Raw genomic sequence first — 27,593 nt, forward strand, 5'->3', positions numbered from 1 at the left:
GGATCTCTAATTTTTTTGAAAATGCAATATAGCCTTTGTTGCTCAGTGAAGATGCAGCCTTCTAATGGTGAAAGAATTTTTGAAATCGGTCCAGTAGTTTATGCGTGAAAACCATACATACATAGGTACCTACATAATTACAAACCTTTCCTCTTTATAATATTATTATTATCTAGTACGTCTATAGATTTAAATTAATAACTAGCGTACAGTATGTAGAACGTGGATTATATTCTGTATGGACGGTCTATTTCGTGAAATTGAATGGGTTGAATGCTGTATGGCTAAGTTAACAGAGATTATTTAGTCATAGTGCTATTCACATAACTGAGCACGCTACTCGGCAATATATGCAAAGCTCTTCATTAGTGTATAATAGATGCTTTGTCTCTGTTGTGATAGTGAATTCAAACTTCATCCAATCCATTACTTGAATGTAGATGCATGTAATGTAGTCTTATTATCATAATATTACCCACTGGGTTTCCGCCCGCGGCTTCACCCGCGCAGTCAAAGAAAAACCCGCATAGTTCCCGTTCCCGTGGGATTTCCGGGATTGCGTCATTTTCCCGGGATAAAAAGTAGCTTATGTTCTTTCTCGGGTATCAAAATATCTACATACCAAATTTCATGAAAATTGGTTCTGTAGTTTAGGCGTGATTGAGTAACAGACAGACAGAGTTACTTTTGCATTTATAATAGGTACATATATTAGTATGGATTTGTAGATAATGACGTGTGTAAATTACTGCCTAAAATCAGTGAATGCAACGTTTTAGATGAATTTAGATAACTCTTATCAAACTCGTAGGTATAGTGATGTGTTACCAGTTAGCATTACCTACTCTTTAAAAATATTTTACTTAGACGTTACAAGTACCTACATATCTGTGTCGTAAACAGAAAAAAAAATTACAGTATCAATGTATAATCTCTAACTTCTAAGCCAAAATAAACGACTGAAAGAGAAAATTATTTAAAATATTAACCACAGAGACATTTTCCACAGAAAAGTAAAGAAAATGTTTACCCGAGAACAAGGTTTAAGCTTTTTATAACGTTATCATGATTCATGCTATTGAAACTAGATTGCAAAGGTAACCAAAAAAAACTTCCATTTTCTAAAGAAATTTTAATTACTGGCGATCACAGCCGACGATATACATAAAAAAGAAAGATACAATTTTCTTTGGAATATTTTCTAAAGGCTTATTTTTCTAGTTTAATGAAATGAGAAGCAGTGCAAGTGGTTGTCACGAGCAAAGTGATTAATTGGTAATTTTACATAATAACTAAAATGAGCAATTTGACAACGTGGATGAAATTTATCAAATATGTCGTATAATTGAATTACACACTGATATAGTGAGTTAATTTTATTAGTTAATGTTAATGTTACCACATGGTTAATGGTTATTATATTATCTGTGCGTCATGAGTCGAATATCAAATCTAAACTAACTAATAACACGAAATACATGTATAGCACTCGCCTTTAAATGAAAAAAAGAGAATAAAATAATTATTAGAAGCCTAGTTTTAACAAGTAGGGACTATGCTTTAAGCAGATTGTATCTTAAAACAAGTCTGAAATATATTGCTCGCTCAAATTCATTTCTTAAATTGACAGAATTAGAGACCAATAGTTGGATAAATAAATGCTTTTATATCTTTTTATGCGAACCTTCTTAAGATTGTGTGAAATTGAACTTCTAGAATAGAAACATTCAAAACAAGGGCTTTTAGCCTTAATCTTTTTACTTATTAAAGGCACATAATAATACATATTTATTGAACATTTCAAACTTTACTCTCGTAATTCTGCTCGTCATTATTCATAACGACCGAATTAATTACTGCTCCATAACAAATATAATAAAAAAGAAATTTTCGTATGCTCATGGAACCAATATTAAATAATTATTTACAGTTTACACCTTAAAAGTATAATAATTAGTTGTTGATTTTACTGAAGTCTGAATGAGGGTAAAGTAAACAAAATATTAATGAGGATAATTTTTCGCATTATTAAACAAAAACAGTTGATATCATAAATAACTTAACAACATAATAATTTAACGTGTAATGATGGCACGTTAATCACCTTAAGTGACATTAGTTATTAGTGTGTAAATGGGATTAATCTTATTCAGTGCGGAACTGCGGAGTGCAAGTTGTGAATTGAACTACAAGTGCTATCAAGTATAAACTACTATGTTAATTAAATCTTAAACATGATTTTCCACGAACTTCGTGAACCTCTGCAAAAGCAGGAGTGCTTTATGGCTTAAAAAAGATTATTATTATATATTGTTATTATGTAGATTTTGGGCTTCCGTGAAAATTATAACAATTAGTAAAAAATACAACATAAACTAAGCGCTCATTAATTAAATTATGAAGTTCAGATAATGACGATAAGTCCTAATCTATCCTATTTAGTTCATTATAACAATACGTTAATACTTATTAGCTTTTGCGCATTGTTTTAAAAGTCAACAAACGCGAAGACATCTGCATAAAAACATTGCGGTTCAATTTCACAAAGCAGAAGTGACTCTACTGGTAAGGAAATCCGGTCATTCCCGGAAAAGACGATAAATCTTGCCTAGCCATAGATAGAGAGGCGGAGGGCGGGTGTGTACAGGAGCAGGCAGGAGTGTAGTCCCTGTATAGACGGATCAATAGGCGAGCGTCCTAGGCGCGGCAGCTCTTCCACGACAGTCCACACTCGTGTCCCGCTCGCCGCCGCCGCCGCACGACCGCAGAAGCTCTGCTAGCGACACCTTGCGATATGGAGGTAAGATACATAATTAGGCAGTGTCATTAACGTCTCCTATTCAAGCAGCTCTTATTTTATTTTTGTAAAAGTGATATTGAATTTAATTTTTTTGGATCTTACAGAATTGGAAGGACTTTTTATGTTAGATTTTTTCTTTTTTTGCTTTTACATATTTTTTGACTGCGAATGAATATTATTTTTTATATATTTTCAATTTGGTTATTTTTTATCGATACGAATTCAAAAATGTATAATGGCAGTTATGGTTAATTAGAGTAGTCAATTAATGCGCAGTATTCCGCAACAACGCGGGTCGCGGCGGGAACAGCATATATTATACAAAGCTCAACTTTGCGCGATCTCTTCACTTCGCTGTCTTCTCGGCCGATACAAATAATGTTCTGTAACTTAAACGATTTAATCTATCTCGCTCTATCCTGCGGGATTCAATATTTTCAATATGATACACATAGGATTTAACGCGACTTCCGCGGAATGCAGCCTCTACAAGTTTTTTTGTTTTGCGTCCCGCGATTTAATCAATAATGTTATCTAGATTGCAATAAGCTAGACTCAATTCGCTATTAAGCCGCTATTGTGCATTCCTATGGTTTTGAGTTCAATTTCAATTATCAGGCTTTTGGGTCAGGTATTATAATTCCACGATTAATTGGCTATTGATTTAAATGATAATACATCTAGACATAATAAAATTTTACCCTCGACTTAATGTATGATGCATATCCAAGGAACACTAGGCACATTATTAGTACATATTTATAAATAAATAAACGATATAGCCGTGTTATCTAAGGTCGGTTGTTCGAAGTGACCCTTTAACAAGTTTATTTTAGAAATGGCGCCAGTAATATCCTATAATAAACAATAGTGTCGACGACATCACAAAAATATTATCTCATAAGTGACAATAATAACACCTATAAATGGATTTATTATCTTCGATATGTTTTATTCATATAACAAGTGTAGGGTATAAACTTTCAATGAATTATTAATTAAAGATCGATAATTTATTGAAGACTGATATTTAGTAATAAGTGATATATTATGAACATACCAGACCACGAAGTATGCACATTGCACAGGGCACAAAGCCCTTGTACGAAGTATGATGTTGTTGTTGACTTGTTTTATGTGACTTCTTTACATAAATAAATAAACATTATAAATTAATTTCTAACAATAGATTTAAAATGCGATTAATTTATGTATTTGGACAAAAATACACTTAAACCACAGATTAGATACTAGCTTAAACTAGAAGAGTGAATCACCGCGCTCTCTCGCATTTCTAATATAAAAATGTCTCATTTCTAAAATTGCAATTAAAAAACAAGTAATTACCTACCTACTTAGAGCCTATGCTTAGAGCATTTAACATTACGACAATAATAGTTGTAGTTACGCGTTACAATATTGCATATTGTCCAAAAATGATTTCAAATCGACCGTAACAATTACGTGCTAAAACGAAGCGTGTTTACTGTTTATCCAATATTTCAAGTATTGTTATGTTTCATGAAATATTCATTCTACGCATTAATGTTTATTTAACATTATTCACGATTCGTGGATTTAACGAAAAGAATAGATAAAGTAAATTTAAGTGATATAGGTACCCAAATAGGCAAATGTGTTACCTATTCAAAACATAAAAATTGTCGTTCATATTATAGTTATTACATGAATTGTTTAACAACTGGCAAGAAACAAAACATATATTGTATGTTGCTTTGCCATAATAGATTTTACAGCTCAACATATTACAGCGAACATTAAAAATAAGAAAAACATTAAAAAGGACTTGGTTGTCTGACGTATAAAAAAGGAGAATGTTATATAATTGGACACGGCTGCGTAGCCACATGTGCATGTGCGAACTTCAAAGCAATGCAGCTATGCGAACTTATGCATCTATGTATCTTTCTCTTTGCAAACAGTGTGTGAACCTCTTGACTTACGAGTCCTCCACTTTAGCCTTTAGCTTCTCATAACATGACGCGGTTGGCGTCAAGCTATGTCTATGTTACGTATAACGGTATAGGCTTACATTCAGCTTGTTGCTTAAAATTTAATGCAATTTTTTGTCCCGTACTTTCGTTTACAGGTTTTACAATTTAAATCACGTAACGGTGTGAAAATGTCGATATTACATCTATATTATTTGTTCCAGTCAAAACATTGGGGATGGCTGATAGCCGGGCTAGTTGTGCTGTCTGTTTCGGCGGTATTTGCCGAAGGCGAAATATGGGAGGAGGGAGACCACGAAGTACTCATTCGTAATGAAAGGGGTGCTAAAAATAGAGGTTAGTATTTCAAAGCGGCCACTGCTGCTTCCCGGTGCATTTGTACCCTTTATCCTACGTGTTTGTTTATTTAGATATTGTATGAGGTTATTATAAGCTCGGTGTATCAGAGATGTTATAAATATGATTTATTTTACCGTAAGTTGGGCTTTATCAATATGTAGCGTTCATCCTACGCACGAGAAATAAAAGGTGTTTATAGTTGACACTCGTAGGTCCTTTGGCAGGGCTTTTTTAATTTTGCGACACTATCGAAATTTATAAAAAATAAGTAGGTTTATTACCTAGCGGAAGCGGAGAGTTTAGGATAAATTAATACTTTCTGCTAATATTACACATTACACATCTAACCAACTCAACAATCATGATCTTCACTGTACCTTTATAGGTGTAGAATATAGTTATTAAAGTCGTAGAAATTGCGCATAGAGTAGAAAGTTTAAACGAACACATTTGTGAGACAAAAAAAGGAATTTATAGTGGAAGTAGCATTCCTTGGTTGCATGTGTTGTTTGGGTGCGGCCTTCTAACTTCTTTTGTTTTTGCATCTGCCACATTTCTGTTCAAAGTTTTGTTATTTTATTTCAAAAGTTTCGTCGGATTCTCAAAATAAATCCGTGAGGGGCTCGAGCGCACATGTCTGAAGCATATTTATCTTGAAATATCATTTGACGAAATATTTGAAAAGATTTCGGTTAAATTACTTTGAGAGAACATTTATTTGAATCAAGTTAGCTTCTTTTAACGAACTTTCAAAGTTTTAATATAAAATAACAAAGAAACTGCTGTTGTTGTTGTTTGTTTGTTCAAAATTTTTCCAAATATAGTCTACACCTGATTTATGTTGATCATGTAGGCGGGTTTGAATGTTATTTGAATATTGATGAACACGTAAACAACTGTTGTGTTCAATGAATAATTACTTGATAGATTAGATACATAATGATATCATTGTACCAGAAACTTGCCGGTACGTCAGGGGGTCATGGTCCGATTGCGACCCCAAAACAAATGTCCGCTCAAGAACTCTGACTCTGAAGAAAGGCGACCCAGCGAGCTGCGAACGATCCAAGACAATACAGAAGAAGTGCAAGAAAGGTGAGGTATTCCTGGACGGATTTCTTTGTTTGTTTGCTAGGATATTCATGTCCTCGTAACTATCTCTTGATTACGTAGAGTACAAATGCGTTCTTTCCGTTCGAATATAGGTTAAATAAAATTACGATTTATTTTAGTTTTATAGCCGAGGTTCAATTAAAGACAATATTTAGGTGGTGTTAATACACAATCTTCTATAATATAAAAATGAATCCCAAAATGTGTTGGTAAGCGCATAACTTGAGAACGGCTGAACCGATTTCGTTAATTCTTTTTTTAATTATATTCCTTGAAGTACGAGGATGGTTCTTACGAAGAGAAAACGTAAATATGTACCACGGGCGAAGCCGGGGCGGACTGCTAGTGTAATATAAAAGAATAACGGTTAGATATTATGTAATCTCAATTTACCTATGATAGTCTTAAACAAACAAAAAAAAAAGCTTTCATGATAATTATTAAAATGTAATAGGTAATCGTTCTATAGACAAATAGGTAACTTGGGAAAACTATCCACAATGAATAAGTAGGTAACAAGCTCTTCAAGTTTCTTTTTATATAGCTTGCCGTTATGAAAAGTCCTCCTGGAGCGAGTGCAGTTCCACCGGAGAGATGACTCGCACCGACATGCTGAAGGCCAATAGCGACCCCACGTGCGACCAGAGCCGCCGCATAACCAAGAAATGCAATAAGAACAAACAAGTCAAATCTACCAAAGACAAGGGTAAACCATAGTCTTAACAGAGACTTACCTACGTTGTCTTGTTTATGGCTATTTTTATATTATCATAGATAATTATTTACATTGTTTATGGCATTATCGCAATTGGTATAGATATTTGGTTGATAATACGTTAAACTTTACATTGAATATCGTAATTTGTTCACGTACATAAAGATTAATCTTGTGATGCAATACTTAACAAAGCAATGAGTTTATTTCTATTGAATATACAATTTCTATGAGCGTCACCCTACATTATAAATCTATTTCGTCTTTATTCATTCAAAATTCTTGGTTAGTCAAAGTAAAATCTAAATAATATAAGCTTGGGTTAATGTAGACACTAGACATATTTTATCATTATGTTCACATCGTAAGTGAAAGTAACACGTTGCCTAAATAAATCACAAATCACGATTGATGGCAAGATCTCAGATGTATTTCTTTTCAGATTTATTTATTTTATTTCTTCATGAGCAGTTTTAGGCTAGTCTCTACCAATACTTACAACAGATTTATAATAAAATAATAAAGTCTTTTTTTTAAATATGGTACCTACATTGGTGAATATAACAAAATTAATGGATAACTTTTTTTTGGTTACAGGTCGCCGAAATCGTCAGTAAATTGTTGGCGGATGTTAATTTTTTAGACAAATAATACTTTGATTGTAAAATTACATGGTGTTTGTTCGTTAAATCTAAATTATGTAATAGTGCCAAATATTAAAAATTAAGATTTCTTTGAACTCTAAATGTATCCATCAGTTAGATGCAATAGTGCAATCGATCGAATGTTTAAATTAAGCACTTAGATACCCTTACTTTTTAATTATTATTGATAAGGAAATCTTTGATATTAATAAATATTATTGAGTACTTAGATCGAGTGTTTCATTTATATTAACCCTGTAGATATCACCCCAATAGGATGTTTAGACTGGGAAGCATGAGGAAAAGGCATCCAGCTCCCCCACTCATGAAAGGAATCACAGTATCTAATATCTGTTAGGCCAAGCACATCCTGTGAAATAAATACCTAAAATAAAATTTTATGTCAGAATTATTCTAAACGGTTTTAGTTGCTACGTAGGTAGGTACCTTACCAAATCTTATATTTTCTATAGTAAATATATTGATTGCTACCCGCGTTCCGCGCTTTCACCCGCTTAAATCCGGTGGGAATATCAGTAAGTATAAGAATTAGCCTAAGTTAATTTTTATTAAATCACCTGTCTGTCATTGAAAGTTCCGTCAAAATTTGTCGAGCCGTTCCAAAGCTGTAACAAACAGACAGACAAAAATTGTAAAAATTACGATTGGTATATGTACAGTGTACATCCATATCTTTAAAAATAGGTTATTCCAATTTCCAATACATATTAGAAATAATAGGCACTCCAAGGAGTAACTTAGGATATTTTTTAATAGTGATATTCCCACAGGAACATTAGGATGAAAAGGAAATTCACGGGCTCGGGTGAAACCGCGGGGAGCAGCTCATGTTAAGATATAATACCTAGTCATTACAATATATTATTTAATACTAGCTTTCCGCCTGCGGCTTCGCCCGCGTTTTCAAAAAAAAACCCGCATAGTTCCCGTTCCCGTGGGATTTCCGGGATAAAACCTAGCCTATGTCACTCAGAAATGATGTAGCTTTCCAACAGTGAAAGAATTTTTCAAATCTGCCAAGTAGTTTCGGAGCCTATTCAATTCATACAAACAAACAAACAAACAAAAAATCAAACCTTTCCTCTTTATAATATTTGTATAGATTAATATATTTATACACATACATTCCAATATGTAGATAGGATATAATTTATAAACCTTTTATGTAGTTATATTTTCCAAGTGAAACTTCTTTATCGGGGTTGGAAAAAAAATTTGTGTAACATTTTTTCTTTATTTAATTAATACTTTATTAGACGGATAAAGGATGAGACGCTACACCGTGTCGAAACCGGGCCGTGTCCCGTCCGAGGCTTGATTAAACATTATTGTAAATGTATGGCGATGCTTGAGTCTTGACCGTGGCTCTCCGCGACCATGCACAGACCTTCGGCCAGTACAGGGCACGACGTTAAAAATTAAAATGTCCCTGTTGTTTCATTTGTTTCCTGACTCCGGCACGGTGAGATCATGCTTAAATTTTAATTATGGGTTGTAAAAACATCGGTCTCTATAATGGTCCCTATACTAGGTAAATACCTACAATTCTTGTTCGTACCTACATAACTATATATTATAACGAAACGGCAACAACAATTTTCATGAAATTTAGTGTGGAATGGTTTTCAGATGCGATATGTAGGTAGGTATCATTCGGACGAATGGATAGATGTTTGTTACTCTTTCACGCAAATTCTACTGAACCGATTACAATGAAATTTGGTTAGTAGATTGCTGAAGACCCATATAAGATAGGCTACATTTTATCCCTGAATTCCCACAGGAACGGGAACTACACAGATTTTTCTTTGAAATCGGGGGCGAAGCCGCGGGCGCAATAAAATACTAAAATACGGAGCAAAGTATAATTATCCAGGTACAAGAATCAGTACAAAGGTATAAAATATCTTCAAATGTTTCATAAAACCTCGTGTCCTAAAACGCGATATTACGTTACAAGTGTCAAGGCGTTGCAGTGTAAGTTGTAACAGCTCTGAATATCTCGAGATGATCTCACATAAGTCGTTCCTGCATTTATTCTCGCTTTTTGCATTAAAACTTCTGCTAAGTTTTTGCTTTGACTCCGCTCTTTGAGCCGCGCACTGAGCTCATTCTTTCGTGAATTTAATGGATGTAAGAGCGCGCCTGTAATTTAGCTATCACATGCATATGTAGGTCTCTCGTGAAGCGGATAATTTTCAGGAATCCTCCGACTCGTATCAAAATCGATACGTATTTTTATGTTACTGTGTAGGTATAATGTAAAGGCAAATTTTGCTTTATTCATGCACGAAGTTATAGTGGGTACCTGTTAGGTATATACTTTAATAATATGTAATGTTTTTATACTTAAATATTGTCTACTCGGCTTAATTATGTAGGTAATAATATCTATACCAATACTAACATATCTACATACTCTCGTCAGTCGTCTGAATATGAATGGAAGTTAAGATTATAGACAATATTTCTGTGGTGATACAAAAATTAAAGCGTTTAAACGTTTCTTAAAATAATTAAAAAATAAATTACCGCATTGCCTTTCTAACACAATCCATTATAATGGCATATTGTATTAAGTAAGTAAATTAATTCTGTGCCTCCAGTGAATAAGGGAATAACTCAAAAACAGCACTTTTCAGGAGAGACAAAAAACTATATATCAATACTAAATCTTTATTAATTCAAAATTTTAAGCTTGTATGTGTAAGATATGATGTTAGACTATATTTTTACATATGAACACATATTGTAACAACCCCATAAATATACTTTTTTCGTGTTTTTTTGTAGTTGTGGCCTTATGAACGAGTACTTCATGGAATAACTCAATGTATTCACATACTTTTTTTTTTACTCTTTGCAATTTAACGACTTATGCCCTTATGCACTATGTTCATAATCGCACAACACGACTTATATTATTGCCAGTTTTGGTTTTATAGAAATGATGTGACTTATTATGCTTGAAATTTGTGTACTTTATGACTCAATTGAGGCATTTTAGTGGCAAAAACTATGCACGTAGCTTGAAAAACGAATGAAATCAACGGGTTTTTTTATCGTTATTAGATAATAAAAACAAAACAAAATTTAGGTATTTATGCATTTAAATATTTTTTATATTTAACCCTAGAAGTCCAATATACGTAAATTTGACGTATGAACTCTTCTATATTTACCATCGAATCGCTGCAAAATCCAGAACCAACTTATTAGCCGTTTAGACCTAGCAGTACATAGTTGGCTCATCCAGGTAAATTCCGCAATTTGGTTGTAAAGAGGATGTTGTGCGTCATTTTGACGTATAATTAGGCTTTTCGTATCTTTTAAGTAGGGATGGCGATTCCTTACGAAAAAGATCGATTTTTAAATCGATTCGAATCGTAGTCTAATGAATCGATTCACGAAAAAATCGAGGCCTACAAAATCGATTCTTAAAAAATCGATCTTTTTTTCAAGTTTGCATTTACAATGTAAATTTGTATCAATTTTACTAAAAACAAGGTTAATATTGCAATTAACGAAATCTTATCAATAAAATCAGGGAATTCAAAAATAACAATTATTTTTATTACCGTATCAAACTATAAGGATATCAAACAATAACAGAACAAACTGAAAATAATAGCGTCGAAGTGAAAAATAAGAAGCGCTTTACTTATTTACTTACCTTAGCTACTCTCAATTAGTTATTATTTCGCATCAAACACTACATGAAAATCTGATGAAAATCAATTATCAATCATGAAAATACTTATATTATGCTAATAACAGTATTCAATAAACGACAACAACAAATGAATAATGCAAATTGCAATATCAATCGTCACAGATTATAGATACATAAAGTCAAAGACTACTAACGTAACTTTTTTATTAAAGAGAGGCGAGTAAAGGATACTAAGTGGATACTAAACATACAGCCATCTCGCGAGTTTATGAGTAGTTAACTCTTTAATCGGCAGCACTCTTATAATTCAGGCACATTCAACTAAATGCAAATAATTGTATGGTTTATACCAAAACAGAAAAAATCGAATGTCGATTTTCAAGGGTGATAATATATCGATTCAGTGAATCGACACAGTACTTCATATCGATTTAAAAAATCGATATTTTCTGCTCGAAAAATCGATTCTTCGATTAATCGATCTCAGATCGCCATCCCTACTTTTAAGATTGTTTCAAATTTTTATTTTGTGATTTATTTGAATAATTTTTTTCCAAGTCACGTTTCACATGATATCTATAGTATTATACTATAGATTGAGTATAAAATGGGATCCAGACAACGAATATTATACTAATTTATACTAAGACGAAAAACCTTCAATTTTAGTAAATGACGATTAAGTATTGTCCTCCGCTGGATTTGGACTTCAAGCAAGGGGATTGGGTGGCTGAAGATGTTGTCCGGAGTAAAACCGAATATGTTATGGGGTTTTGTTACCCATGTATAATGAAAGTCGTAGATTGTAAAATAAACCTTTAATCGATCTTTCAATAATACAATACTATGTTGTTAATGCTATACAATGTTTCACCAGTCACCACAATGAGTCTAGTCTGTACAGGATAGCAGGAGACAATCATTGAGTATTGGTATTAAATACGTATCAACTGCGTATTGCGTTTTGCATATTATTAACTATTGTCCTAGTGAAAATTAATCGTCGAATCAATTTAAAATTCGATCAAGTGCGTTCCGTTTCGGAACGCCACAGATAATAAAATATAGATAATAAAAGTGGCAACGCCACAATGTCATGGTGGTATACATTGAGGATACAAGCACTATAAAGAGATAAGAGAAGCCCGAAAACCATATTCCTGTATGTTCAGTTAATACAGGAAAAGTTATAGGATGGTCAGTGGCGATATTTTACGGCATGATATAGAATTTTAACAATTTCTATATCATATGATATTAAAATAATGTAGATAAATAAAGAAAATACAATGAGCCGCAAAGATTTTATGAAAAAATTAAGCACAGATTTGAAGGTGCCTTGGATGCAAATACGACTTGTGGCACGCACTTTGAAGAGACTCTACGTGACAAAAGCCCAATTTTTTCAAAATATGTGGTACCAGAGTAACCAGAGTAGTATAGTTTACGAAAATGCAGGACCAAAGAAGTATCGATATTGCGGATTTTTTTCGTATAAAAAAGGCAAATTACCAAAGCAGAGTGGCTAAAACGCTATATGCGGAGAAAACGATATTCATAATTGTCAAGGCTGGTTATAAATATTTTTTTTTATGCGACTATTATATTGTAGTTAGATAATTTAAAAAAAAAAAGATTAAAAACGAGTTATTTTTTAAAAACTTACCCAATCATAAGAAGAAAATATAAGTTTAACATTTTTGTTGGTTTTTTTTAGATGATTCAATTATCGTTCTGTATTTATATAAACAAAGAGTATAATATCATTAAATGCACTTAATGTGTTAACTGTATTTTTAATATCTATTGCAAAAAATAGTTAATTTCCATAGAAATATATTAGTATCCCAAGTTAACTGATAAATACCTTTTTTAAAAAATATAAAGATTTGTTGTTGCAGATTTATTGAAAAAACGATTTAAAAATAATAAGGAATAGTGTGTGTTGTTTCCGTGCAGTATTCAATTAATAGACCAATAGCAAGTTTTTCCCAGAAACTACAATCTGGATTTATTCAAGAGAAATGTGAATAGACACTTATTAGGCAAACATGCTCCATCCTAGACCACGCTTGTCGCTTTCCATCAGGCGAAGCGATGGTCAAATGCTTGCCTAATCCTAGCATAAAAAAAAAAAAACAAAAAGTAGCAACACGGCATTAATGCCAAACTGTCTCATGTCGTCACTTGAACCAATGACACTAAAAGAGTTGTTCCTTTATGCTCATGTTAGAAAAATGACACAAATGCGTTTATACTAAAATAGTGTTAGGACTGATGGAACAAAATGAATTAAATCTTTATTCAAAAAGTATAACTACACATACGTCTTTGTGTTCGTGGGTACTTTTGACTCGAGACGAATAGTTCCTTTGCGATTGCCTAAAATGATGGATAAGGTAACTTATACCGTTAATCACACCCTACTTATACCGTTTGGGTCATTCGAAAAAATGGGTTAGGACGCAGCTAGAGATATGACCTTTTGATATGTTGTGTATTTTGACGAGCTGAATCCAATGGTGCAATAAAAACCAAAGGGAATAACTCGTCTTACTCCCTTATTCACTGGAGGCACAGAATTTTATCCTGACTATGGAACTCTGCAGCGCGGATGAACACAAATAAGATCATTATTCCTCCCGGCTCGAATTATTGGCTGATGAAGTATTAAACCTAATATTTTTAAAATAGCTTCATAGCTAAATAACAAACATAATTGCATTGAATTACAATGTATAGCGGAATGAAATCCGTGCTAACGAAGTTAGGAGCTAAAAAATTTTTGGCTCGCCCGCCGCTATAACCAATTTAATTTGTAGCCAGTCAACATGCACTCCGTGACTCGACTGAAATCTAGCCATCAGATATATTTCAACTAGAAATTAAGGTAGTTTTATTTAATTTTAATAACCACAAGCAATATAAAAATTAAGAATAAATAAACAGAAAACTAGATACCTACTATTATTACAAGCCCCTTTCCCTTTAGATTAAAGCATTTGTGCTAGTATATATAAATCAATAAAAAAATCCATATGAACAGATAGAAAGAAAGAAAGAAACCATTTATTCCAACACACACAACATATCAAATATCATTGTAAATAATGAAATAGGTAATAGAAAACATAAAATTAAGTATGTGCGGTTGCGTGCGCTAAAATAGGAAGCCACTCAGGATACCTGAGGCATACCTCAGCACTGATTTTCAGTGACCCCCTTACGACATCCAGATTGTCAGCTGCTTTACTGGATAATAAATAAGGATAAAGTAATAATAAATATAATTCATGGAGTAGATACACAAAAAAATACTTGCATGAATACGCTAATATTTTAATAAATAAACTTTCATCTAAGTATCTTTCAAGCCTAAATTCACCCATAGTCGGGTATAGGCCTCCTCATGTTTTTTCCATTCTTTTCGGTCTTTGGCCAGACGCATCCAAGATTTACCCGCTGTTTTAGAAATATCGTCGGACCACCGTGCTTTCGGTTTGCCTGGCTTACGTCTACCACTCCATGGCACAGTATTACCATTATTTCCTACAGTAGTGCGACGAATGTACTTGTGCAGAGAAACGGAGGGGAACTGGCGGGGGTCGGGCGACGCGGGCCGCGTAAAGCAAACACGCTTAGTTTGCTTTACCTAGCGCGAAAGGATGACGCAGTCGTATTTTTTGTGTAATAATTTTATTATACATAGGTACTTACATATTCTATTATGGCGCGCACAAACTGTTCGGTTTACGGATGTAAATATACATTGAAATCCCAGAAGGAAACAATATTTCAGAAAGATTGTATTAATTGTATCTGTTGAATTAAAATCAAAGCTATGTATATATGTTATCCTCATTATTTTCTAATCAGATTGTACATCCCAATGCGAATGCATTACTTAGTTAAATGTTATAATATACAATTAAGAACATCCAAAAATAAAGTGTCCACGTAAATAATATTTAGTAGTGCAATATCTGTAATTATATATTTATGAACAAATAATTACATCAGATTTAATAATCGCAATTATTTTGAATGTACATATGAATAAAGATTTCATCATAATATTAATAATCAGAATTGTTTTATTTCCCATTTGTTGCAACCCTAGCGTATTTTCGTGTGGCAGCGTCATTACCTACGCTGGCGGCGGCATCGCGCGACATCAAAGGCGATTCCTTACTGTAGGAAATAATGGTAATACTGTGTCCATGGTCTCCATTCCGCCACTTTCAACGCCCATCGTCCGTCGCTCCTTCGGCACATGTGGCCTGCCCATCTAAGTATAAGTTTAAAAGCAAAATAAAATCATTTATTGTCATGCTCTTTGCTTTTTTCTCATAAACGAATTTATTTATTAGTTACTTACCAATGTTTAAAACTTGATAATTTTATGCTTGACAATAAACATATTTTATGGGTTCCACACTATTTCTGGGTTTGGCCACCCAGGGTATTATGGGTTGGGCTTGTAAATTTCAATTAGACCAATGGTGTGTCCATTGGTCTAATTAACCTTTTGGCAATAAAAAATTGGGCCATAATAAATTTAAGTACCTAGTTATATTATAATTTAACATGAGTCATGAAGAGTGACTGATCATCGATCTACACACTACACTATTTATAAGCTCTTAATCCTCAAAATTTACCTGATCCATACTTATTAATCCATACTAACTACTGAACCAATTTGCATGAAATTTGGTATAGAGATATTTTGATACCCGAGAAAGGACATAGGATAGGTTTTATCCCGGAAATTCCACGTGAACTATGCGGATTTTTCTTTAACTGCGCGGGCGAAGCCGCGGGTGGAAAGCTAGTATGAAATATATCGAATACATCATGTTAACTATGTAGTTGCAAAGATAATAAAATTATGTGCTATTAATTTAATATTTCAGCATATATTTGATATTTTGTAATTAACATTATTAACTGTAAACTGAAATGATGAAAAAAATATCCCAACTTCAAATTAAAATTTGAATGCGAATTTCCTAGAAGAGTAAATTATATATGTATTTTAAAATAGACTTTGTAGTTTGTATAGGTAGGATATGTAAGATATGTCTGAAAGATATTATCGAATATATTATTTACATTTCAGGGAAAATATTGTTGTACTTTTACGCAGAAATTTATTTCATTGGAGATAACTTAGTTAGGTATGTGTAGGTACATACAATAACCTCGTCTAGACTCTTTAGGTAGTTATCATGACGCTATGGCCTATGACGTGTGTTGGCTTCGAAAACCCTAAATTATATCTCAGCTCTTTCTTAGCCTTTAAGATGAAAATTATGAACATCAAAAGTACCTACTTCTCAAGTAGGTAAGTACCTACTTAATAAAAAAATATACATAATCGTTAGATTATATGACATAATACTAAGCACAAATGCATAATCGCTCCTGAAAATACCACAATCGTTTAAGCGCGTCACACACGGTGAAGATACTATACTATTTTATCTTAAGATACTGTTATATTTTATATTACAGTATCTTAACGCATCCGGTATCAGCGTTCGGACCATCATTTTCCTTTTTGTCATTGCGTACTAAGACCCCTGTAGAACCGCCATCCTGTTACAAATGACGCGAAATTTTGTGGGTCATTTGTAACAGGATGGCGGTTCTACAGGAGTCTTAGTACGCAATGACAAAAAGAAAAATGATAGTCCGAACGCTGATACCGGATGCGTTAAGATACTGTAATATAAAATATAACAGTATCTTAAGATAAAATAGTATAGTATCTTCACCGTGTGTGACGCGCTTTAATCTGCCAAATGTTACGTATAGTTACTTAGTGGAAAGCTGTTCAACAACCCTTACGTAATAGTTAATACTGGATAATAAATCTATACTTATATTATAAAGCTGAAGAGTTTGTTTGTTTGTTTGTTTGTTTGAACGCGCTAATCTCGGGAACTACTGGTCCGATTTGAAAAATTCTTTCGGTGTTAGATAGCTCATTTATCGAGGAAGGCTATAGGCTATATATATCATCACGCTACGACCAACGTGAGAGGAGCCCCGGGGGTGAAACCGCGCGGACCAGCTAGTTGCATAATAAGTTAGTCGAGGGGAGTCTCCTGTGTCACAAAGCGAGGTATACGACAAACTGAAAACAAGTTGCAAATAAAAAGCACTAGAACACTACAGGTCCCTTTGTAATTCATCTGTTGCCGAGATGAATTTCCGTCAGTTCCACAATACCGTTTAAATAGCGTAAGTTTAAGCAAAGGAAATTATATTTGTTGTTTGCTCACTGGAATTCCAATTAAATTTTTCGTTCGCGATTTTATTCGTTTTAAATTTTATACTATACGACGCTTTTACCACTTTAACTTCACGCCATTAACACCTCTCGTTATTTCGTTTAACGAACAATGACATGCGAAAAATATTTGCTTCTAACCAAAACGAATTGCATGGAATTTTAGATGAATTTTGACGAATGGTATTGAGTTTTACTGCACAAACTTCTCAATGGCTTTATCTACTTCAAGCTTGATTTAACGGCAAATTCAACACGCGAGGAAAATGCTTTTATTTGGTTGCAATTAAATTTTAATGGTGAACACGCAAATAAAACGCCATAAATATTATTTTAACAGCAATTTATTATCGAACATTTGAGTAATACAATATAAAACCTGACCAGTTGTGTTCGTGCCTCGTATATCGAAATGAAAATTTTGCACCTATATTAACGTCTCCCATCGACGCACGAACACGTCGGTCAGGTTTTATTTACAATAGAGAAATAAATTAAATAAATAAATATCTTAGTCTAGAGTATATACTTCAACTGAATCGTCGAAGGATGTACGCTTTAGCGCTAAACTACGACTATCGTACTAGAATGGGTCGTGTTGAGATATCACAGGTAATTGTTTGGACGCGCGGGGTGTTCACTTGAAGAGTTGTTTGGCGTAGTACCAGATGCGGAAGAAGTACTCGTCGCGGCGAAGGAGCGAGCCCCTCGCGTACGAGCGGATGTCGGCGTCCATGTTGTGCTCGCGGAGCCACGAGGTCGTGGTCTGGCTGAACGACGTCGGCTCCGTGGCTTCCGTCATCTCCCCTGGCTCCTCGTCGAAGTGCGAATCTGATACGGACATAACTAAATTAATTACATGTAGATCATTTATTATTTATGTACCTACTCACTTGATCTAGTTTAGTATTTAATTTTGAATGCTTCGAATAAAGTGCAAGAAAATCTTAAATAGATGTGACTTGAATTTTAAGTAGAAATAAAGAAAAGTACAGTAGCAGTCACAAATCTATTCAATACTGATCGATATAAAAACATGTCTGAGTAAACTTCCTTTAATTTTCTATGGTAGTCCAAGCAAAGGAGGAGGACGGCAACCTGACGTTCTATTGCACGCCTCATAAGCGAAGCGTTGAGGTGGGTACTACTGTCACTTCGCGCAAAACATCTGATTTTTCAAACTTAAAATGTCTTTATGTATCATACATTGCACTTGTAAGATAATACATACACACACATATTAAGAAAAAACACTATTTTTAACATTCATGATATTTTTGATGTCATTTTTGTTATTTAAACTAGTTAAAAAACAGTTTAAAAAAGTTCTGTCTTGGACGTCCGTGTGTCTGTATGTGCGGAGGATTTTCTTGTTAACACGATAGCGACCGAAATACTTTACCAATCGAGTCTTTTTTTTTCTCTTACGCTTGAGTATGCTCAGGAATAGAACCCTTTCATTTTTCAGGGTCTGATTTTTTCTATTCTATCATATGGATTATGCTATGCCCTCATAGATGACATATTATTGCTGTGGAAGAAAAAACTGGCTGATGAGAGACACTCACCTTCCCCGGGCAGGACTTTGAACGGCTCATCGGACTCGAGCGGCTCGCTGAGTCCGATCTCGTTCCTCGCGTATATCCGCACCATGTACGTGTGGTTCTCGTTCAGGTCCCGAATGTTGAACTGGAGGTTGTTCGCGTCCACTTTGCCGACCTCTATCCACATGGTCTTGGTGACGTCACGGATGGCTATATTGTATCCGAGGAGGGGAGCACCTCCGTCCCACTCAGGGGTTCCCCAGCAAGTCATCACCATGTTGTTGCCGACCATGCGCATTTCGAGCGGCGCGGTCGGGGGTGACGGTACCGCTGGGAGGGAGAAATTTTCGTTAGAGGTTTAAATTTTGAATGATAAACGGGCCGATTAAATGTATGTGCATCGAGATTGATTGGATTGTGTGAGGACATATTTTATGGAATAAATCTTTACACCAAGCCATAACCTAAATATTTTATACTTTTCACGACGAATTAGGATTTTGACCAATACAGCAGTGTCCCAAAACTGCCCAATTTTTATTCCTTATAGTAAATAAGTAAATAACAGTCTTTGCTGCTATCCGTCTATATTTTTTTACTATAGCCTTAACTACTGAACCAGTAACTACTAATTCAAACTTACTCGCATGTTTGTCCAAGCGCACATGCTGCGACTGTGTTGGCAGACTCACGCCGATCGCGTTCTCAGCAGATATCCTGAACACGATCTGTTCCTTGTCCTTCAGGTTCTCTATGCAGTGTTCGAACACTGATCCGCCAACGGTTATCACCTTCGACCACGATTTCCCTTTCACCGTCTTGTACTCGATGATGTAGTCTGAAAAGTTAAATTCGCTTTAGGATCGATTTGCATAACATATTTTACTACTAATGTTAATACTTCTTCATGTGATTTATTTATATTTACTATTGCAAAATGCTAGTACATAAAACATTTCGGATTCTCCCAAATATTGATTATGACATGCTCTTTTAGAAAAGGCTAACACACGAAATATTTTAAGGTTAACTTTATTAAAAACTTACTCGTCACAGGGCTTCCACCGTCACTATCCGGTGCGGCCCACTGCAGTGTCACAGACCTAGATGTTATCTCCCTAACTATGAACCTTTGAGGCCGTGAGGGAGGAGCTGAAATATGAGAAAATGTAAATTTATACTTGACCAGCAGCGTGTGTGTACAATTTTCTAAACAGTACCTAGTTAATGTGTTAGTGCCTGATACTATTATATTATTAAGTATATATAATTATTCTTCAGTTTGATTGAATTTCTTGTGCATCATTAACGAAGCTTCGTTATTAAGCATGTTTCTATTTTGTTACTTGTTAAAATTTTGCTAGCTAATTAAACATAGACTAACGATACCCGTACAAGCTTTTATTATTTCTAAGCCTAATAAGCGCAAAATTTTTGAAGCTAGACAACATCGATATTGAAGCCCAAGCATAATCTCATCCAGCCAGCTATGTCTTGGACACCTACACAATGTTTTTCCAATAGTTATCTTCTCGTCAGAAACGTATGGCAAACTCGTGCCAATTTCATTTCTAGCGCATATTCTAAATTGATATGTGGAGTTTAGTGATAGTTTGTCTATTTCAGCCAATGTTTCTGGTACGGTCGCCACATGTATCCATTGTTTGGAATCCTGTTTTATTTCAACGGAGTAATCCAGAATTGCTGAACCTCCGTTTTTCTCCGAAGGATTCCATGTTATTGTTACAGATTTGTTGTCAATACCATATATACCCAATGGACCCAAGGGTGGGGATGGAACGTCTTTAAAATAATATTAAATATGTTAATGATAATTTAGACATCATTATTAAATGTATATTCAAATAATGTATAATACTTGTATAATAAATCATCTAGTTCTAGTGTGTTGTTTTGAATGTTTAAAAAAGAAATCCTGACTTATATGAACAAGTCAGTTTTTCGAGGATGGTCGGTAATAAGGTCGGTAACGATTTAACTTGAAAATGAATGATCTGGATGAAATTTATAACTACTACCACTATGTCAATAAATTTTAAAAGATTAAAACAAAATAAAAGTATTTCAAATAAATCAGGATTCCTCTAAAGATACAATTTTCCATCCAAGTTATAATACTAATCATAGGAAGCAACTTACCTAAAGCAGTCTTAATAACAATCGGTTCGCTTTCCAAAGCCTCCGATACGCCGACGGGATTTTGCGCCATAACGCGGAACATGTATTCACAGTTTTCGTTCAGTCTTTGAATGCAATATGTTTCCACGTCCTTATTGACGTCGGCCACTCTCACCCATTGATTTACTTCAGGATCATGCTTCTCTATAGCATACTTAGTCAGTTCGATACCACCGTCGTCGACTGGTGGTTTCCATTCTATTGTTACTGATTCTCTACTTATTTCTCGAAGGACTACTGGGCCTTTGGGTTTACTGGGCTTATCTAAAAAGTAATTCAAAATATCTTAGCGACGATAGGCAATGAATATTTTACTAGTTTAATTAAATTAAAATATAATTTTTAATTAAAATGATTAACATATTCACATGGCGGTGATATTCGATTAAATATTAACGCCTCATCTTGTGATGATACAATTATTCAATTACTCAAATAAATGCGCACATTACTTACCGAATACTTTGAGAGAAAGATCCAATGAAGAAGTTCCTGCTTTGTTACTTGCTTCTAAAGTGTATTTACCACTATGAGATCGCTTAAGTTTAGATATCCTGATGATACTCGTGATTTCAGTCGTTATTATTTCAATCTCTTCAGTCGTTTCAAGTCTGGTACCATTCCTATACCAAATAACGTTTGGTCGCGGAATTCCTTCAATATTCGCCGTAACTGACCATTCTTTGTCAATCTTATTCTTTTGATCAATTTCACTGTCGGCCACAGTTATAATAGGCTTCAACTGTATCTCCAAATTACACGACGTCTCAACGTCACCGAATTCATTCGTAGCGATACATTTGTATTCACCTTCAGATGTCTTAGAAGCTGTTATAACTAAAGTTGCTACTCGGTTGACATATGTTGCTTTAGCTGTTTTCAATTGTTTTCCGTTCTTAACCCATATTACTTTAGGCTCAGGAACACCACCGAATATACACGAAAGCTCCACGCTTTCATCGGGGTTAACTACAATGTCTTTGAGTGGTTTTTCTACACTAGGTGCTTGACCTACACTAGCTTTTTCAATTCGAATAAATTCAGTGACCTCAGAAGATTCGCTTATACCTACTTCGTTTACAGCAAACACGCGGAATCTATACGAAGATTTTGTCTTCAAATTTTCGACGCAGTATTGGTTCTTCCTTATACTTTCTATGGAAATCCATCTGTAACAAATTATTATTTGAAATCCAAAGTCATGACATCGCTCAGACATGTAACTGTACTACAGCTCAAAATATTCCGTGACGGTCGATATACTTACTCGGTTGTATTTATCTCTTGATATTCCACAACATAACATTCTATCTGTGAATATCCAGTATCGGTAGGTTCACTCCAGTAAATATTCACAAACGTGTTATCGACGTCAAGCACTTTCGGTGCTCCGGGCGGTGAAGGAATATCTGAAATAAAAAAAAATATTTATATTATTATCATGATGTTTTTTTTTCTATATGGTTCCTTTGAAACATTGAACAATTATCTTACCCATAACGATGACTTTAATTTCAATTTCTACTAGTCCACAGTTATTTTCGAGTTTGAGTTTATAAATACCAGCGTCGGAATGTTCAATTTTCCTTATAGTAAGGCTTGCATTTTGTGAATCGATGGATGGTTTTGTATGTTTAGATCTTTTGATAATCTTAGCATTTACGATCCATTCGTCATTTGGAGGTGGGTTTGCTTCATACTGAACATTGATAGTAACATCGCCGCCGCGTTTTACTTTATATTCCTTTTCATAAGCAATAACTTTAGGCGGGAATTCAATAACTGTAATAAAATAAGTAGGTCATTATAATTTTTGAATCTAATCTGAATTAATGCCCTATCTTTACTTAAAAAAAAAGACGGGTTGCACTCCGGGAATGCCGGCAGAAGTGAAAACTTGATTATTAACGTTGAGCATGTTTGATATCCATCCGTCTTACGCTTTTTTGATCAGGCCACGTGTCCTGACGCGAGTTTAAGATTTTAAACCCATTACAGAAAAAGTGCTCAACGCCACTAAAGAAGTTTTCACTTCAAAAAAAAAAAAAAGACGGGTTAAACTCCGGGAGTGCCAGCAGAAGTGAAAACTTGATTATTAACGTTCAGCATGTTTGATATTTTGGAATGGTATCCGTCTTACGCATGGAATATAAGGGCTAAAAAAAAAACATCCGTCTTACGCTTTTTCGATCAGGCCACGTGTCCTGACGCGAGTTTAAGATTTTATACCCAACGCCGCTAAAGAAGTTTTCACTTCAATAATGACATATCTTATAAAAAATAATGACATAACTTAACTTATGAATAATAAATATCACTTTATAATATAAACTATATACATTAATCGATTTTAAATTATTATATCAGTAAAGAAAAATCACAAACCTTCAACTTTCAATTTCGTAGAACACCTTGCATCAAATAAGACACAAGAGTATTCACTTTGATCCTCTTCGATGCAGTTCCTTATAATAAGGGTTCGTTTCTTTCCGTCTCTTATCAACGTGAATTTGTCTGTATCTTCGAGGACAGTCTTTCGCTTGTACCACACCACATCATATTTTTCATCCGGTACTTCGACCGTTAAGTAGGCATCTGCGGCCAATGGAATGACTACAGTTTCTGGTAGACGTATAGTAAAATCAATAGAAGGTTCGTCCACAATAAGCTTCGCTACACATCTCTCACTTCCAACTTCACATGCGTATTCGCCCGCGTCACTTAGATCACAGTCATATATTTTTAGCTTTTGTTTCTTTCCATCGATCGTTAGCTGCATGTGGTTTGAAAATTGTATTTCTGAGCCATCCTTAAGCCACCTCACTAGAGCATCGCCCTTAGTGAGTTCAATTTCAAATGTAGCTTTATGTCCTTTATTTACTCTTTGGTCTTGTAGCCTTGATATAATTTCAGGAGGTAATTCGACAACCGTTATTTCTGCAGTACATAAATCATCTCTTAACTTGCATACATATTCGCCTTCATCATGCACAGATGTATTCCTTATAAATAGTTTACGAACGTTTCCACGCTTTTCCAATTCATACTTGTTCTTTTTAGATTTTATTTCTTCACCATCCTTTTCCCAGATTACATCAGCTGTTTCTGAATTAATTTCAACTTCAAGAATGGCAATGTCTTTTTCTTTAACCTCAAAATCTTGAAGCCTACGTAAGAATTCAGGTATAGTCTCGTGTACAGTTAAGCTGGTACTGGTTTCCTGATCTTTAACTACGCATTTTAATGTTCCCTTATCGGACAGTTTTGCTTTTTTAATTCTTAATTTGTGCAATCTGCTTTCTTGAATAATTTCTCTATGATCCATACCACTCAATTCCTTGTTATTATGGTACCATTTTGTGGAAACTGTGTGTGATGTTTCGCATTCTAATATAACCGTTTTCCCTTCTTCAATTTCATATGTTTTCTCTAATTTCTTCACAAAAGTTACTTTTTCAACATCAATTGTCACTTTTGCACCGTGCGATGCTTTTCCGGCACTGTTGGATGCGACACATTTGTAATCACCTGAGTCTACTTCCGAGTCCACATTTGTAATAATTAATTCTATATTTTCGCCATCAAACCTTTGCGTCACTGTTTCTGAAGGTGTAATTATTTTATTATTTCTATACCATGTTATCGAGGGTACGGGATTTCCAGTCACTTTAGCAGTAAGTTTTATAGTTTCCTTTTCTTTAACAGTTATTTCTTGGAATCGATGAATAAACAGGGGAGGCTCCGCATTTTCTTCTGTTGGTTCTGGAAATTTATTAATAATATTTTAAACATAAAAATAAAAAATTAAAACACTTTTAGAACAATTCACTTTTGTTTACAACGTTGTTAATGTAGCAGGATTTTCTTTAAAAGGGCATATAAGTATTATACTGTATAAAATATAAAATTCTATATGTAATGTAATGTAGATTCATTAATATTTTCTAGCACTTATTTATTGTTATTATCGTAAAACTTATACCATACCTTCAATTACAATTACAGCAGTCGTTTCTGTTGCACCTTCTGAGTTGATGGCTTTCAATGTGTATACTCCATCGTCCTTTCCTTTCTTAGGTTTGATAATTGTAATGGAATGAACATTGCCATCAGATTTCACAGGAACAGATTTAAGAGGTTTATTATTACGGAACCACGTAACTTTAGGTTCAGGATTTCCAACCACTTGAGTCGTTAGTACGAAACTCTCACCTTCCCGAATGCTTATATTTTTCAATGGTTCAATTACTTGCGGTTTTTCTTTTTCTCCCGTTTTAATTTTGAGAACAATTGGCAAGCTTGCTTCACCTTCCCTATTCATCGCTAATACAGTGTATGTTCCTTCTTGACATTTTTTAACATTAGATATTTTTAATACACTGCAATACATATGCATGTCTGATTCAGTGACTATAGAAATATTTTCATTTGGCATTATTTCATCACCTTTGAACAACCAAGTGATGTCAGGCTCGGGTATTGCGACCAAACGACATTCAAGATATATGTCAGATCCTTCATCGACGTATTGTGCTTTTGGACGTTTTGAAAAGGTTGGTGGTATACCTTCCAAAATATCCGCCAATGACGATTCTCTTGAAAGACTCTTTCGGGACAAAATAGTCATTTCAGATCCGTGGTCAGAAAGAGGAGCCTCGACTATCAACTCGGTTGTGCTCGAGGCAAAACCTGCTGCATTTTTCGCAACGCATGTGAATGTACCCGCATCCTCTGGAAATACTTCGCGAATTACAAGTGTCGAAACGTTGTCATCATCGTAATACATTTGGAAATCTTGCGATGGTTTAATAATGGCAGTCTGCCGGAACCAAGTGATTTGTGGTCTTGGATAGCCTTCAACTTGGCATTCGAATTGGACGGTGGAGCCATCAGGTGTATGTTTTGGCCGTAGCTTTTCAACAAATATAGGAGCAATGGCTTGTTCTTCAGATGTTGGCTCTGAAATAATTAAATGAATATTTGAAAAACCCATTATCATTCATCTAAAATATAGGTTTGAAATGGTAAAATATTTTTTAAATCGGTTGAGTTGTAAATTTATCTTATTGTTGAACTTGTATTTTTCCTTAATAATAATCGATTAACCAAACAAAAATTAAAAGATTTGTATATTAAGAAATGATCGAATTCCTGGTTGCCTGGAAGAAATTACCTATAAGTGATAAAGTTTAAGTTCTAAATAAGTTGTACTCTTTCTTGTTATGTATTTGTAAGATTGTATTTATTTCATTAACGATATAAATAGTAAATACATAATAATTTAGGGTATGATTTATGAATAATATACAAGTAAATCTTACTTTCAAATACTGGAAGTTTATCTATTTTTTCGTTCAACTTCTTCTGTAGATACAAAGTATAATTCTCTTCATCCATTAAGTACTGAGCAGGCACCCAACCTTTTTCTTCAGTGAGATGTTTACGTACGTACCACCAGTCCTGATTCGTTGTGTCTAAAATATAAAAATCAAACCTTCAAATACACTGCACCAAATAAGGGTGACAAGGAGTGGTGACATAAAAAAAGTAATAGTGATTTTATAGATAAGAAGGAAGCTAGAGACAGACTATTTTTAGGGTTCCCAACCTCAAAAGGAATGAAAGGAACCTCAAAGGAAAAAAAGGAACCTTTATAGGATCACTTTGTTGTCCGTCTGTCTGTCTGTCAAGATCCTTTTTTTAGGATAGCGTGGAGCTGTGGAGGTTCAAAGTAAGCTGTAATTCTTAGTAGTAAGTTGAAATTCTTATAGCACAGATCAAGGGAAAATTGCTTAAAGCATTAATTAAAGTTACAACATAATAAAAAAATAGGTTTGTTCGGAGCCCTCGATGCGCGAGTTCAACTCGCAGTTGGCCGGTTTTATTTACGTTAAGCATATTGCACGCCTCATAAGCGAAGCGTTGAGGTGGGTACTACTGTCACTTCGCGCAAAACATCTGATTTTTCAAACTTAAAATGTCTTTATGTATCATACATTGCACTTGTAAGATAATACATACACACACATATTAAGAAAAAACACTATTTTTAACGTTCATGATATTTTTGATGTCATTTTTGTTATTTAAACTAGTTAAAAAACAGTTTAAAAAAGTTCTGTCTTGGACGTCCGTGTGTCTGTATGTGCGGATCCTTTTTCTTGTTAACACGATAGCGACCGAAATACTTTACTAATCGAGTCTTTTTTTTTCTCTTACGCTTGAGTATGCTCAGGAATAGAACCCTTTCATTTTTCAGGGTCTGATTCGATGT

The 27,593-nt window shown here is 34.3% G+C and overlaps 2 protein-coding genes across 3 annotated transcripts in view; one reads left to right on the plus strand and one right to left on the minus strand.

The window, feature by feature from the left end:
• The first annotated feature begins 2,643 nt into the window (after window positions 1-2,643).
• LOC149911014 (uncharacterized) lies at window positions 2,644-7,815 on the plus strand. Of its 2 annotated transcripts, none has more exons than XM_090101963.1 (5): window positions 2,644-2,800; window positions 4,977-5,109; window positions 6,070-6,207; window positions 6,770-6,931; window positions 7,538-7,815. In XM_090101963.1, the coding sequence occupies exons 1-5, from the start codon at window positions 2,795-2,797 to the stop codon at window positions 7,555-7,557; spliced, it is 459 nt and encodes a 152-aa protein (XP_089958089.1). In that variant the 5' UTR covers window positions 2,644-2,794; the 3' UTR covers window positions 7,558-7,815. The 2 variants fall into 2 exon arrangements, with proteins under 2 accessions (XP_089958089.1, XP_089958080.1); XM_090101954.1 differs by lacking the exon at window positions 2,644-2,800 and adding an exon at window positions 4,806-4,841.
• Window positions 7,816-17,902: 10,087 nt separating this feature from the next.
• The window catches only part of LOC149911015 (uncharacterized), a 73,167-nt gene continuing 63,476 nt past the window's right edge, over window positions 17,903-27,593 (minus strand). Inside the window, exons 47-58 of the mRNA XM_090120002.1 lie at window positions 26,641-26,793; window positions 25,307-26,278; window positions 23,705-25,081; window positions 22,814-23,101; window positions 22,587-22,728; window positions 21,776-22,488; window positions 21,281-21,583; window positions 20,627-20,923; window positions 20,168-20,272; window positions 19,764-19,958; window positions 19,145-19,450; window positions 17,903-18,407 (exon numbers count right to left, since the gene is read on the minus strand). Coding sequence (XP_089976128.1) covers window positions 18,214-18,407; window positions 19,145-19,450; window positions 19,764-19,958; window positions 20,168-20,272; window positions 20,627-20,923; window positions 21,281-21,583; window positions 21,776-22,488; window positions 22,587-22,728; window positions 22,814-23,101; window positions 23,705-25,081; window positions 25,307-26,278; window positions 26,641-26,793 — 5,045 coding nt within the window. The 3' untranslated portion in view covers window positions 17,903-18,213. The remainder of the gene's footprint in view (window positions 18,408-19,144; window positions 19,451-19,763; window positions 19,959-20,167; window positions 20,273-20,626; window positions 20,924-21,280; window positions 21,584-21,775; window positions 22,489-22,586; window positions 22,729-22,813; window positions 23,102-23,704; window positions 25,082-25,306; window positions 26,279-26,640; window positions 26,794-27,593) is intronic.

This window comes from Colias eurytheme, chromosome 1 (genome assembly GCF_061535395.1).
Source record: "Colias eurytheme isolate Ceu_HAF_F1 chromosome 1, ilColEury1 Martin Lab GWU primary, whole genome shotgun sequence".
Classification (NCBI taxonomy): Eukaryota; Metazoa; Arthropoda; class Insecta; order Lepidoptera; family Pieridae; genus Colias; species Colias eurytheme.